Below are 12,419 nucleotides of genomic sequence, written 5' to 3' on the forward strand. Positions count from 1 at the left end.
TTCTAAATTGAAGCTATAGACAAACATAAACTAAATTAAAATTTATTCCTTGACAAATGCGAAGACTGATTAATAAGTCTAGACAGCAGTAGACTGTAAGAAAAGCCTGTTGTTTGTATCTTTTTCAAAAAGAAAGCTGGTATTTTATTTTAAGCATTCAGTAATTCATTGATTATATCTTAGAATGGGAAATGTCCTTCTAAGACTCACCCTAGGCCATTGTCATTCCAACCTCCAGCCCTCTGGTGGTTTGGCTATACTGTTGGAATGCGTCTTTTCATTGGTTCATGAACAGATATGCAAGAGTTTGCGATTCCTCTGTCTTTGTGCTTTGTTGTTGTTCTCGCTTCTTAAATAAATTTCTTGTTTTTGTCTCTGGATCTCAGCCATAACACAAAGACAACATCATGGTTAGACCCTCGGTGCCTGAACAAGCAGCAGAAGCCTCTGGAAGAATGTGAAGATGATGGTAAGGACTAAGAGGTTTTAGGATCAGCAAGTTGGGGGTTTGATTACATGTGCTTATTTTCTAAAGAGTGCTCACAATGTCAATCAGTTTTTAACATTGAAGTGGTTTGGGTTGTTCCGTTCTTAAGAAGCACACTGTGGTTTAGAATGCAATTAGAGTGATGTAAATAGAATTCTTTCAAAAGAATAGTTCAAAACATGTACATTCCAATGTAGTTGTTGGAAGTAGAAGCAAACACATCCTCTGCCTCGAACTTGGAAAAGACTAGAGAAACTCCAGGAATAAAGAAACCAAAGATAGTTTGATTTTCCACACATACGAATGTACTAGACCCTAACCCTAAGTTATAAAAGTCCTCAGGGAAGAAATCAGGAGATTTTCTTGGTCCTTTTTTCATATTTCTTGTTTCTCCAGTTTGGGGGCAATGGGAAGATCTTGACATGTTGGGAATATCCTTGTAGCTTAAAATACAGATGTAATTTTTGAAAGACTGTTCCTCCAAGAGGCAGGTGTTAAAATTGCTTCTTAATCTCCCAAATGTTCCTTCTGACTATACAAGTTTCCATTGAAAAGGATTATTTAGAGTTTCCAAATCAGGAAAAAAAAAAAAATGAGGCAGAGCAAGTATGTCCTCTTTAGCACTGGAATCTAACCCAAGTTTGACCAAAATTACTTGCTGTTGGGGACATAGTAAAAGATAAACGGCTTGTCTTGCTGCTCGCTATACAGTTCTGGCACTTGAATTTATAGTATAATTAATTGTGGAATACATTTTTCCCTTTGCGATAACAAAGCTGTATTAATTTGTCTTGAAGTACAGTACAGAATTGTTACATATATGTGATATTTGGAAAATGCAAGCCAGTGTTTTGAAGTATCATACACTTAAAAGCCTTGTACTCAGAGTTTCCTGTTGCCTATAGCTGCAGATTATAGAAAATAAATACAGATTTGCATGTTTGTGTTTGTTGGAACAAGTTCAAATGGAAATGTGTATTTTTATCATTTAAGAGGCACAATGCAGGCACTCATTTTATTTTGGTTCCTTGTTTCCGTAGCTGAAGAAGGAATGAGCCAGGTATGGTCAGAGCTGTTTCTCATACACTGGGGGTAACGGCTGTCTGAGTGTTTGAGGATTCAGTTTAATATACTACGTAGGTGACCAATTTTCAAGGATCCTCACATGCATTCTTTAGAATGTACTTTAGTACAACTTGATAGAACAAGTTTGATCTCTTTGACAAGAGATGAGTCTGAAGGCAGGTTAGCCATTTTTATCACATAGGGTCTTTAGGGTTCGTATCCATTATAAGTACATTGAGAATGTGTGAGAATACATAGTACTATAATTTTATAGATGACAGAAGATTGCAAAACCTTTTAGTGAGAAAAAATTGCTGTGGAATAAATGCATTAAGAAGCGTTAATGTTTTTGTTAGCAAATTTTCAACTCTGCGTTATCAGCATTTCCTTTAACACAAGCATACATCCATGCCAAGTGCAATTCATTTGCTAATTATCTCTTCAACATTAGAATCATATATTTTATTCATTTAGAATGACGTGTATTGCAGACACCATAAACATGTAATCTTATGATGACACGCAGGTTTGTGTTTTCCCATGCAAGTGCACAGATCTGCCTTACTGTTTGCTGTTATGACACAGACCAATGCAGGCACTACGGCTTACACATACTGTGCCTGCATTGCTTTCTACTCTCAGCTTCACCTGCACATAGAATGCAACATAGCAGCGTCATCCTTAAATAGTCTGAGGTTGCTGCACTTTCGGTCGCCTTTCTCAAATGAGTGAGGACCCACAGTATATTAATTACCTTTGGTCATTGATCTTTGTCTAGTACCATTAGAAGTCTTGACTTTGCTTCTTTAGTGCCAGGTCAGTGTTTTCAGTTGCCTGGTTACTGTCCCAGTAGGCTGCCTCAGAGAGATTTCAGACACAGGCTAATTAGAACCAAACTCTTGACCCTTCCCCAGCCTGTGCTGGTTGTTCCCCGTGCTAGTTGAGAGCAAGTGGCTACACACTCCGGAATCCCAATGACCTGCCACTTTCCCCTCCCTTTCTGATGCATGAGTCGGCTCGATTCCCATGCTTCCTAACACTTCTGGATCCACTTGCTGTTTTCTTCCCTGCCCGTGCCATCCCCAGCCGGTTCACACATGTCTCCTACCTCCGTGCTTCCCTTCTGCTGCTCTCAGCAGTGTTTGTCAGTGTCAGCGTGAAGATGTCTTCGCTGTCCTCCGTCATGGCTCTCTGGTTGCTCAGTAACTGCCAGGTGTACGTCTGCTTTTCCAGCCGTCCTTGCTCTGCTCAACCCTGCCCTGTGCTTTGCACTCCCACTAGGCCTCACTGAGCCGCTGCCTGACAACTAGATGCACCGTTCCTCCTCCTTGGCATATTTTCACGTTTCCCAGATGCTGAGGGTCTTTCGTGGGACCACATCCATTGTAAACCCTGCAGGTGTGTCAGTGACTGCAACAGCACCACATCCAGCACCCACAACGCTCCGATTCTAGTCATTTTTGTTGACATTCGTACACCCTTCACATCATAGCGCCATTATTTCCATGACCTTGGAGAATTAGGCATGCTCTTAATTTCAATTGGATTTTTTTTTTAGCTTTGTACATGTCTCTTCTTCCAAAAGAGTCATTGTATCTGTGTTGATTTAACAGGCCATTAGCACAGTGACTGGCCCATAGTCACGGGGAGGGGGAGGATAAACAAACCCTCCCCCAAAACATTATTACGTAATATCTAAACGGGTATTTTTGCAAATGATTTTGTTTAAATCTGACAACCTATTTAAACACAAAAACAAAAAACAAAAGACTGTCAGTCAAAACTTACTGTTCATGCCAGGTGGGCATTGGCAGTCTGTCTATAGACTCCACCAGGGCCGAGAGATGGGATCCTGAGGTCAAACTGGCTGCTAGGACTAGCTGAGAAATGAGTAGTACCTAAGATGATGTAGAAAGTGCTCTGAGCACTCGTGTGTAACGCTGTGGAGAGAGACTTGGACCCCTTGGCTGTGGGTTTATATAGCTCCTTCCATCATAGGCAGCAGCCACCTGCTCTCTGTCCCCGGGGAGACTTTAGCTGCAGAACGGCTTTGGTGTGCTGGGCTGTGTTCTCATCTCAGTAGTTACCCACTTGTTTTATAGATGGCCAGAGGAGGTCAAGAGTGAAAGGGTTTTGACTTGTTTTGCTGGCTGAAATAATTGAGCACGCTCTCACTTGACTTAGAAAGCTTCTGTACAAATAAACAGACGAAAAAGCAACGCGTGACCTCTGCCCTCATCGCCTGCAGTGTCGCCTTCCAGCACCACGCCCCTAGTACACGTCGCCACGACACAGGTGGTCTTCCCAGCCCCTGCTGAAAGGCACATTATACAGTCTCCTTTTTCACTTTGACCTCACCGTCTGTTTTTCAAGCGGTATTACTTTTAAGTTAAGTAGCGCTTTAATTGTGAGTGTAATTGCTTCTGTGATGAGAGGATTATTAAAGGATTAAAAGGACCGATACTGAAGGGTCTCACAGCTTTGCTGCAGAGGAGGTCTGTAGTAAGTGCCTTCCCACTTAAGAACGTGGGAGCCGCAAAGGTATTTATCATCTTTTACAACCAATCAAATAACATTCTGACATGCAAGGAAATGAGCTGGATAATTATTTTGCCAATATCAGCTCTTACCATTTTGTGATTTACACTGAGGTCAGGAGTTTAGTTGCCAAGCCAGTGAAACAAACCACAATTCAGGTAAGGACACTGGAGTGGTGTTTGCTGCTGTTGTCTGAGGGAGTTTCTCTCTTGGTGCTGGTGTCTGAATTTGTCTCTCTTTTCTGTCTCATTCCTGCTCTTCCTTTGGAGAAGAAGGGGTACACACCGAGGAGCTGGACAGTGAACTAGGTAATGCCCTGCCTGCTGCTGTCGCGATTCGCCTACGTGGTGACCTGCTGAATCCCTCTGTGCCTTGAGTGTGTGCTTCTCCGGTCACAATCTTCAGCCTTGCTTGCCCATGAAAGGCAGTGAATGTATTCGGTGACAGGCATCAATCAGAGTTCTGTGTAATACTCGGTGTTTACAAAGAAACAGTGTGAGCAGATTAAGCGTAGAATGAGAATCAATTGGCCACAAGTGGTCTTTAGATTCAGAATCGGCGGGAGGGGACGAAGGGATGCTTGCCATGACCCTCAAACTTTCGTGTAATCTGTCTGTGCTTCATTGCTTTATTTGTGTAGTGTACAAGGTTGTTTCTGTGAGTGATGTAAACAAGCCAAGTAAAACAAAAATTCAGGAGACAAATTTACTGACTGCTTTGTGAGCTATGTGAAATACAATAATTTCAGTGAGGAGCTGCATAGCTGAGGAGTCTCATAGCTGCATTGCTGTGACGTCATGGGCTGTGAACCGCTGCCCCTGTCACCGCAGTCAGTGTCTTGAGCAGCAGGGGCGGTGTTCATTTGTGCCATTTTCTGTGGAGACTGTCAGTGTAACTCAGCTCTTGACTACCCTGGCTGTTAAAGTTAGGAGTAACGTGCATGTGTGTTTAATGCCGTTTCTGCGCTTTGCTTTTGGACTGTATTGCATTATATTCCCTGTGGAGTGATAATACTGAGACTTGAATAGTTTTGAAGTTAATTGCAGTCCATCTGAAACATCACTGGAGTAGATGGAAAAGCACAGTACTTTCAGGTAAATTGCAAGAGAATGTGTCGACTGACGGAAAAGTGACCCACACTTACCTGTTTAAAGTAGATCATTTGATGTCAATATGAGCGGACTCTCCCAAGATTACTGAATTTGCTTGCATTTTTACATTGTCTTAAGTCCTAGTATTGTGAATGTGTTTCATAGTGATTCCTGATCTCATTTGCTTTTGGTTTTTCTACATACATATAATATTGGTTGACTAGTGCTTTAGTATAAAATTTAACTTCATTTTTATCAACATGTGGAAGATATTTTCTTACAACTAACAAATACATCAGTAACGGACAAGAACTACCTAGGGCCTGTTTTTAAGTTGCTTAGTAAACTGGCCTGTGGTTGTTGTGATTGGAATGGCTTGAGGTTTGCCCTGCGCGATAATATAATCCAAACCAGTTCCATTTTAAAAAATTACCAACTGCGAATATTAGGTAGCGTCATTGAAAAAGACAGAAGTAGTACCCATTTATTGAACTAATTTCGGCCTTTGCTACCACCTGAATAACATATGTGAGTGACCGACCTGTGGTTCTAGGTGGCCGGTAGAGATAACGTATATAGCTGTGTGTGGTAGCACACGCTCCATTGCTTCTAAGGAAGTCTGAATGTTGGCGTTTGAGGAAGAAGGTTCGTAATTTCCCCCTTGTAACTATGGCATTGTTAGAACTTGCCCTTAGCACTGAAGACACTATTTGTGTTCTAATGATGTGGCCCCACCTGGTACTTGGAAATAGTTTGGTGCTGTCTCTGGAATGAAGCAGACTGCCTAACTTTCCTACTGAACTGACTCCCTGACATGTATTCGCTTATTTACTGACTCTGTGACATGTCAACCTGGTTCACCTTCTTCCTTTTCACTTTTAAATACATCTAAGTCAGGGGCTCGAGTGATACTTGTGCGTCTAGCAGCACAGGGACCTTTAACCTTTTTTTTTTTTTTTAAAAAAAAAAAAAAAAGCTTAGCTTAACACTTAAAATCCCAGTGCTGAGAATAGAGGTAGGTGGGACTTGCTGGCCAGCTGGCCTAGCCTAACTGGCAAGTTCCAAATGGATGAGAGATCCCTGTCTCACAAAACATGGTTGTGGCTGGAGAATGGCTTATAACCTATTGCAGAAGCCTCACAGAGTTTCAGTCTCTGGAATCCACATAAAGGTGAAGGGAAGAAACCCACTCCTGCCTGCTCCATGCTCACAGTAGCATGAGCCTCCCCATAATGCCCACAGTCGCCTTCACATGCATGTACATGTACATGCATGCACACATGCATATACGTTTGAAAATCAAATTGAAAGGAGAACTCCCTCTGTGCTTCTGAGGAGACTTCTGAGAACTTGTTTTGGTGATTATCTCCTGCTGGTGCTGTAGCGAGGCTTTCTGTATCACCCGGCCCTCTTACAGGGCTGACCAATACTTTCTTACAATCCTTTTCCCTTCATCATAGATGAGTTGAATGTGTTCCATTCCAAAGCAGTCACCCACATATCAAATATGTTCTCATGAGTAGTGTATGCATGCCACCCAATTTTTGTTTGCACACTTGTGTTGTGTAAGAGTAGTGTGCAAAAACAAGAGTAGTGTGCACACTCAATATTTGCCACATGTGTGATTGCCCTGCTGCATTTACTTCAGATTCTGTTGACAAGTTCACTGTCCATTTTATTAATAAATGTAATTATTTTTTTCATAAAAGTACCTCTCAGGTTTTCAGTGAACAGTATGAGTCCATATGCCACAAGGAATCTCTAGCCTGCCTCTGTGGGGGGGGCATAGGCAGTCACTATGGGTATTGGATATGGGTCACTTGATTATAGAGTTGTTTCTGAACTCTATTATGTGAGCTGGGTTAGTAGCTCCATTATGCATTGGGTTTGCAGATTCTGTCACAGTATTATAAATGTGTCTTTAGAATTAAAAAACAAACACCCACAGAACCTTCCTTTGATCTAGTAGGGAGGTATTCAGGTAGTAAAATCAACTAGAGAAAATAGAGACTTAAAGGGAAAAAAAAACCCTCTCACAGTTCAAATAAAGAACATTTGACTGATCAACATTGGCTCCGAGGGTGGACAAGCAAGCACACAGTGTAGACAACCATCCTAGTTCTGTGCGTTACTGCCAGGCCCTGGCTATGGGCTGTGTGCTTTGTCTGCGTTTTACAAGCATCTTCATTCAGGTAAGCCAGGGAAAGGTGTGTTCAGAGGTGTTTATTAACCAAGCAGAGTCCACAGGGCCACAGAGCCAGTGTGGACCCTAAATTACAATCCCAGATCTGAGTGATGCTTGCAGGATCTCAGCTCTCTGTAATCCCCATAGCAGGCTGAAGAGTCTTGCCTGTCTGTCACCATCCATAGGCACAGGCCGTGTGTCTTTGGGAATATTTGCCTAAGACATAATGGAATCAGTTTCTCTGTTAAATATTTTCTGACCTTTTTCATTTTCCAGAACTAAATGGCAAATTCTAAGACAAACAGCTTTCCTACCCTCCTTTTTTTTTTTTTTAAATTGATGACCTATTTCTATTTTAAGCATTAGGAGACTAATTCCTGTTATTAAGTTAATTACCACATTGGAAGTGAGAAATCTGTCTTTTCATTTCAAACTGAGTTTTAGCTTAAAAAATTCAAAAATTTATAGAATTGGTTTATCTGTTTTAGAAATGTTTAATTTGTGTGTGTGCTTGTGTGTGTGTGTGTGTGTGTGCGTGTGAGTACACAGAGTGCTTGCTAATCCAACTTGACCCCAGGCCTCCATGCTCTGAAAAGCCAACTGACTGGCTGAATTTCTCAACTCCAGAATGTTAAGTTGCTAACAATATAGGAGTCAAGTCAGGGCTAGTTTCTTGTATTTTTTTTGTACCTTTACCAAAGCCCAGGTACTGATGTGTTCACGTCCCCTGTGTTCCTGGTATCTAACATATCCACAGGCAAATGGTCGTGGTTCTGTTAATGTTTGCCAAATTAAGACAATCAAGAGCATATTTCTACCATTTTCTTTGATGTAAATCAGGTCAAGTCTATGAGTTTTAGGTTTTGGTAGGAGGTCTGGTTCAATGGGTCACAGCACTGCCCGTCATTCCCATCCAGCCTTCTATCCCAGGACTCTGCTGCCATTTGCATTTTTAACCTTCAGTTTTCCAATTCCTTGAAAATGTTTCCTGCTTTTTATTGAAATGCTAATTTCCAGCTTTGTAAGGAAACTGGTTCCCAGGCATTTGATTGACCTTGGTCTTTAAAATCTGATATTACAAACAAGGACTATGTTATATCATGTGTTTTAATAATATTGTCTCCTAAACTCAGAGACATCTTAAAATCTACTAAGTGCTTTTTAAAAAGAAATGGGGGTGTCCTTGTTTGCAGGCATAACCTGTGTGGCAAATGCCATAAAATCAATGTCTCTGGATGTGCAGCCAAATTTGAACAGAACGTGAACTTCAAGTAATTAGTTTGCAAGTGTTTGTGTGCACGTTCATGACTCCACTAAACTCTGTGACTGTTCATAACACGTGAGAACCCTTTGCTAACAAAACTATCAATATTTGAAACTCTCCAACATATCGTAATTAAAACACTAAGTGGACATAACAAGAAAAAGTGTACTAAAAGTTCAAAGAGAAAAAATACAAGTCATATATAAATGGAAACTTAACAGAATAACAGCAGATTTTGCAATAGAAATGCTGAAAGCCAGAAGAGCCTGGAACAATGCATCCCAAGCCCTAAATGTCTGTGATTGCCAGCCTGCAATAATATACCCAACAAAACTACCCTCTGTAATTAAAGTTAAAAGAAAAGCCTTCTGTTATATAAACAATTATTTTAAAAGTTTACAACCAACAATTCAAGCCTAAGGAAGAAACAAGAAACAATATTTTCTAATGAACAAAGGACTAAGCATAGCAGAGACACTGTGGGAAGATATAGGAAGCCATAATTATTAAAGCACAGAGCACCACCAAGAACACACCACCACCCCAAATCAACAACAGGACAACTAGAGTTAGCATACATTTCAGCTGATAACTTTAAATGGCGGTGGCCTGGATTCTCCAAGCAAAGGATGCAACCTGAATGAATAGAGCAAGACAGAAAATCGGTTCTCTACGAGGAATATGTCTTAGCTTTAAAGATAGGCACTAAAGTGCTCTAATCAGATGGGAGCAGGAAGCAATCAGATGTCTCTGCACTAGCATCTGACACGAGACACTCAAACTTGAAAGTAAAAATAATCAAAGGAAATGGAGACACTTCATCCTAATCGAGGTAACAGTTAACCAAGAAGACATTAAATTCCTAAAGATGTGTGCTCCAAATTCTGCTCACCAAATTTTATCAAAAAATATTATACTGCTTGATTTAAAGACGCTGATTAGGACCCATCTAGTAATAGTAGGTGATTTCAATACTCAGTTTCTCCACTAGATGGGTCATCCAGACAAAAATATAAATGGAGAAACATCAGAATTAATTGGACCAATTAATTAACACCAAATGGACTTAATGATTATCTACAGAATACTCCTCTCAAACACCAAAGAATTCAGATTTATTCAGCAACATATTGAAGCATTTCTAAAGCATACCACATCCTGAGACACAAAACAAATCTTTACAAATCAAAAAGATTGAAATCACTCTGATCACAAGATAAAACTTTAAAATGGACAACAAACAAATCTCTAGTAAATATACAAATTCATAGAAACTAAACAACTCATTTTTGAAGCATGATTGGGTCAAAGAAGAAAACAAGGAAATAAAATTTTTCTTCAAATAAATGGAAATGAAAACACAACAAAACCTCTCGGACACATTGAAAGCAGTACTAGTAGGGAAATCTTTAGCTCCTAGTGCCTATATTTAAAAATGAGAATATGAGCAAGGAAAGCAGGGCCACAAGGGATTCACCCATTGAGACAGTGTCTGAGCTGATGGCATCCACCAACTCCAGCTGGACTGGGAATGAACGATCATGGGATCAAACTGGGTCCTCTGAATGTGGTTGACAGTTGGGGCATACTGAGGGGCCAATGGCACTGGGATTTGTCTCTACTGCTTGTACTGGCTTTTTGGGATCCAATTCTCTTTGGATACATACCTTGCTCATCCTGGATGTAGTGGGGAGGGCCTTGGATTTCCCACAGGGCAGGGTGCCTTGCCCTCTCTTAGGACTGGAGGGGGTGGGGGAGAGGATATGGGGGGAGAGCAGGAGGGAAGTGGGAGGAAGACAGGAAGTAGGAATTTTGATTGGTATTATTTTTAAAGTAATAAAAAAATAAAAATGAAAAAGAGGGGCACACACCTTTAATCCCAGCACTCCGCAGGCAGAGCCATGCAGATTGAGATCAAGTCTACTTAGTGAGTTTCAGGACAGCCAAGACTATACAGAGAAATCCTGTCTTCATAAACAAAACAAAAGAAAAAAATCAAAAAGAAGAATGAAAAAGAGCACAAATAAATACCTTAACAAAGTAACTCAAAAATTTGGAAAACACAAAAGCAAACCAAATCAAACCCAGTTGTCAGGGTTCTCTGTAGTCACAGAACTTATGAAATGAATCTCTCTCTCTCTCTCTCTCTCTCTCTCTCTCTCTCTCTCTCTCTCTCTCTCTCTCTCTCTCCTGGTCTTCTGAATATGCTGCAATCCCAAAGAAGTAGGTTCTAATGCCAGTGAAGGAGTGGATATCCTAGCAGGGTGTGGGCAAGCAGTCAAATAGCAATAGCTTTCTTCTTCCATGTCCTTATTAGGCTTCCAGCAGAAGGTGTGGCTCAGGTTAAAGGTGTATCTTCTTGTCTTATCAGATCATCAAAAGAATGTGTCTTCTCACCCCAAGCTCTGAATCAAAGGTGTACCTTTTGTTTCAGACTAGAGAATTGGATTCGCCCGCTTCAAACCAAGGAAAATCTCTCACAAGTATGCTCTCCCTTTCTGGATTGTAGTTTACTCCAGATACAGTCAAGTTGACAACCAAGAAGAGCCATCACAACAGTCAACAGCAAAAAATAACAAAAATCAGAGCAAAAATTAATGAAATAGAAACACTACAAAGAACTGACAAATCTAAACTTGTTTTTCGAGAAGATAAACAAATTTGGCAGACAGTTGGCAAACTAACCAAAAGAAAGAGCAGAGAGGACCCAAATTAAAAGATTCAGAAACAAGTAGGAAAAGCATTACAACAGACACCAAGAAGTTCACAATATTATAAGAGAATACATTAAGAACCTGCACTCTGTTAAGCTGCAAAATGTGAAAAAATGAATTTCTAGATCCAGCCAAACCACCAAGATTAAATCAAGAAAAAAGCAACAACCCACAAAGAAGTATAGCAAATGACAAGCTTGATCTAGTAATAAAAAGCCTTTAAATTAAAAAAAAAAAGTCCAGGGCCAAGTGAAGTCACAGCATTCTTCCATTAACCCAAAGAAGATCTACAGCCAAGCCTCCTTAAGTTACTACAATAAAAAGGGGAAAAGAATAAAAGAAACAGAAGGGGCACCTCCAGAGTCAGCATTGCTCTAATACCAAAACAAGATAAAGACACAACAACAGCAAAAAAGAAAGAAGGGAGGGAGGGGGAGAGAGACCAGTATGTCTGAACATAGATTCAAGAATGCTCAATATAATACTTGCAAACAAAATACAGACATACATCAAAAAGATTATACCCCATAACCAAGTTTACACAAATTAATATATGCAATGAATATATCATAATATATATGATAAATATATATGATAAACTACATAGATACATATGATAAACTTCTCGTTGCAGCAGATGGAAACCTCTTTCAGAAAATCACAGCCAGTCAAAATGCTCATTGATTGCCCTTGTTCCAGTGGATCCATCTACAAAACAAATCCTAAGGCTCAGGGAACATTGTAGAAAGAGCAGAACGATTGCAAGACCCAGAGGGTCATGGAGTTTGCTATGAGACTGTGTCCCCTAGGAATGTCTCACCAATATGCCTGTGTAAATATGAGCTGGACAAGGACAACAGTAGACATGTCCAAGTGGATGGGACGGAGGAGCCGTGAAACCTCAGCCCCACACAAAGCGCCATAGGCAGCTAAGGAATGTTCTCAGCGGAAGAAATAATCTTCCTCAGTGAAGCACACACCAAATGGTCACTCAGTGGCAGATGGTCAGCCCTGTAAACATGCATGCATATAACATTAGGCAGGCTAAGGAGGTCATATTTAGGTGTGTGTGTGT

The 12,419-nt window shown here is 40.5% G+C and overlaps 1 protein-coding gene across 28 annotated transcripts in view; it reads left to right on the forward strand.

Annotated features, from left to right (window-relative positions):
* The window catches only part of Magi1 (membrane associated guanylate kinase, WW and PDZ domain containing 1), a 610,906-nt gene that overhangs the window by 515,137 nt on the left and 83,350 nt on the right, over positions 1-12,419 (forward strand). For 14 of the 28 annotated variants that reach the window (XM_085686766.2, XM_085686762.2, XM_085686764.2 and 11 more), the window contains 2 exons: positions 387-469; positions 4,363-4,398. In XM_085686766.2, coding sequence (XP_085542892.2) covers positions 387-469; positions 4,363-4,398 — 119 coding nt within the window. Of the gene's footprint in view, positions 1-386; positions 470-4,359; positions 4,399-12,419 lie in introns of all 28 variants that reach the window. The other 14 variants (XM_085686765.2, XM_087904480.1, XM_085686749.2 and 11 more) reach the window with 2 other exon arrangements.

This window comes from Myodes glareolus, chromosome 3 (assembly GCF_982192425.1).
Source record: "Myodes glareolus chromosome 3, mMyoGla1.1, whole genome shotgun sequence".
Lineage (NCBI taxonomy): Eukaryota > Metazoa > Chordata > Mammalia > Rodentia > Cricetidae > Myodes > Myodes glareolus.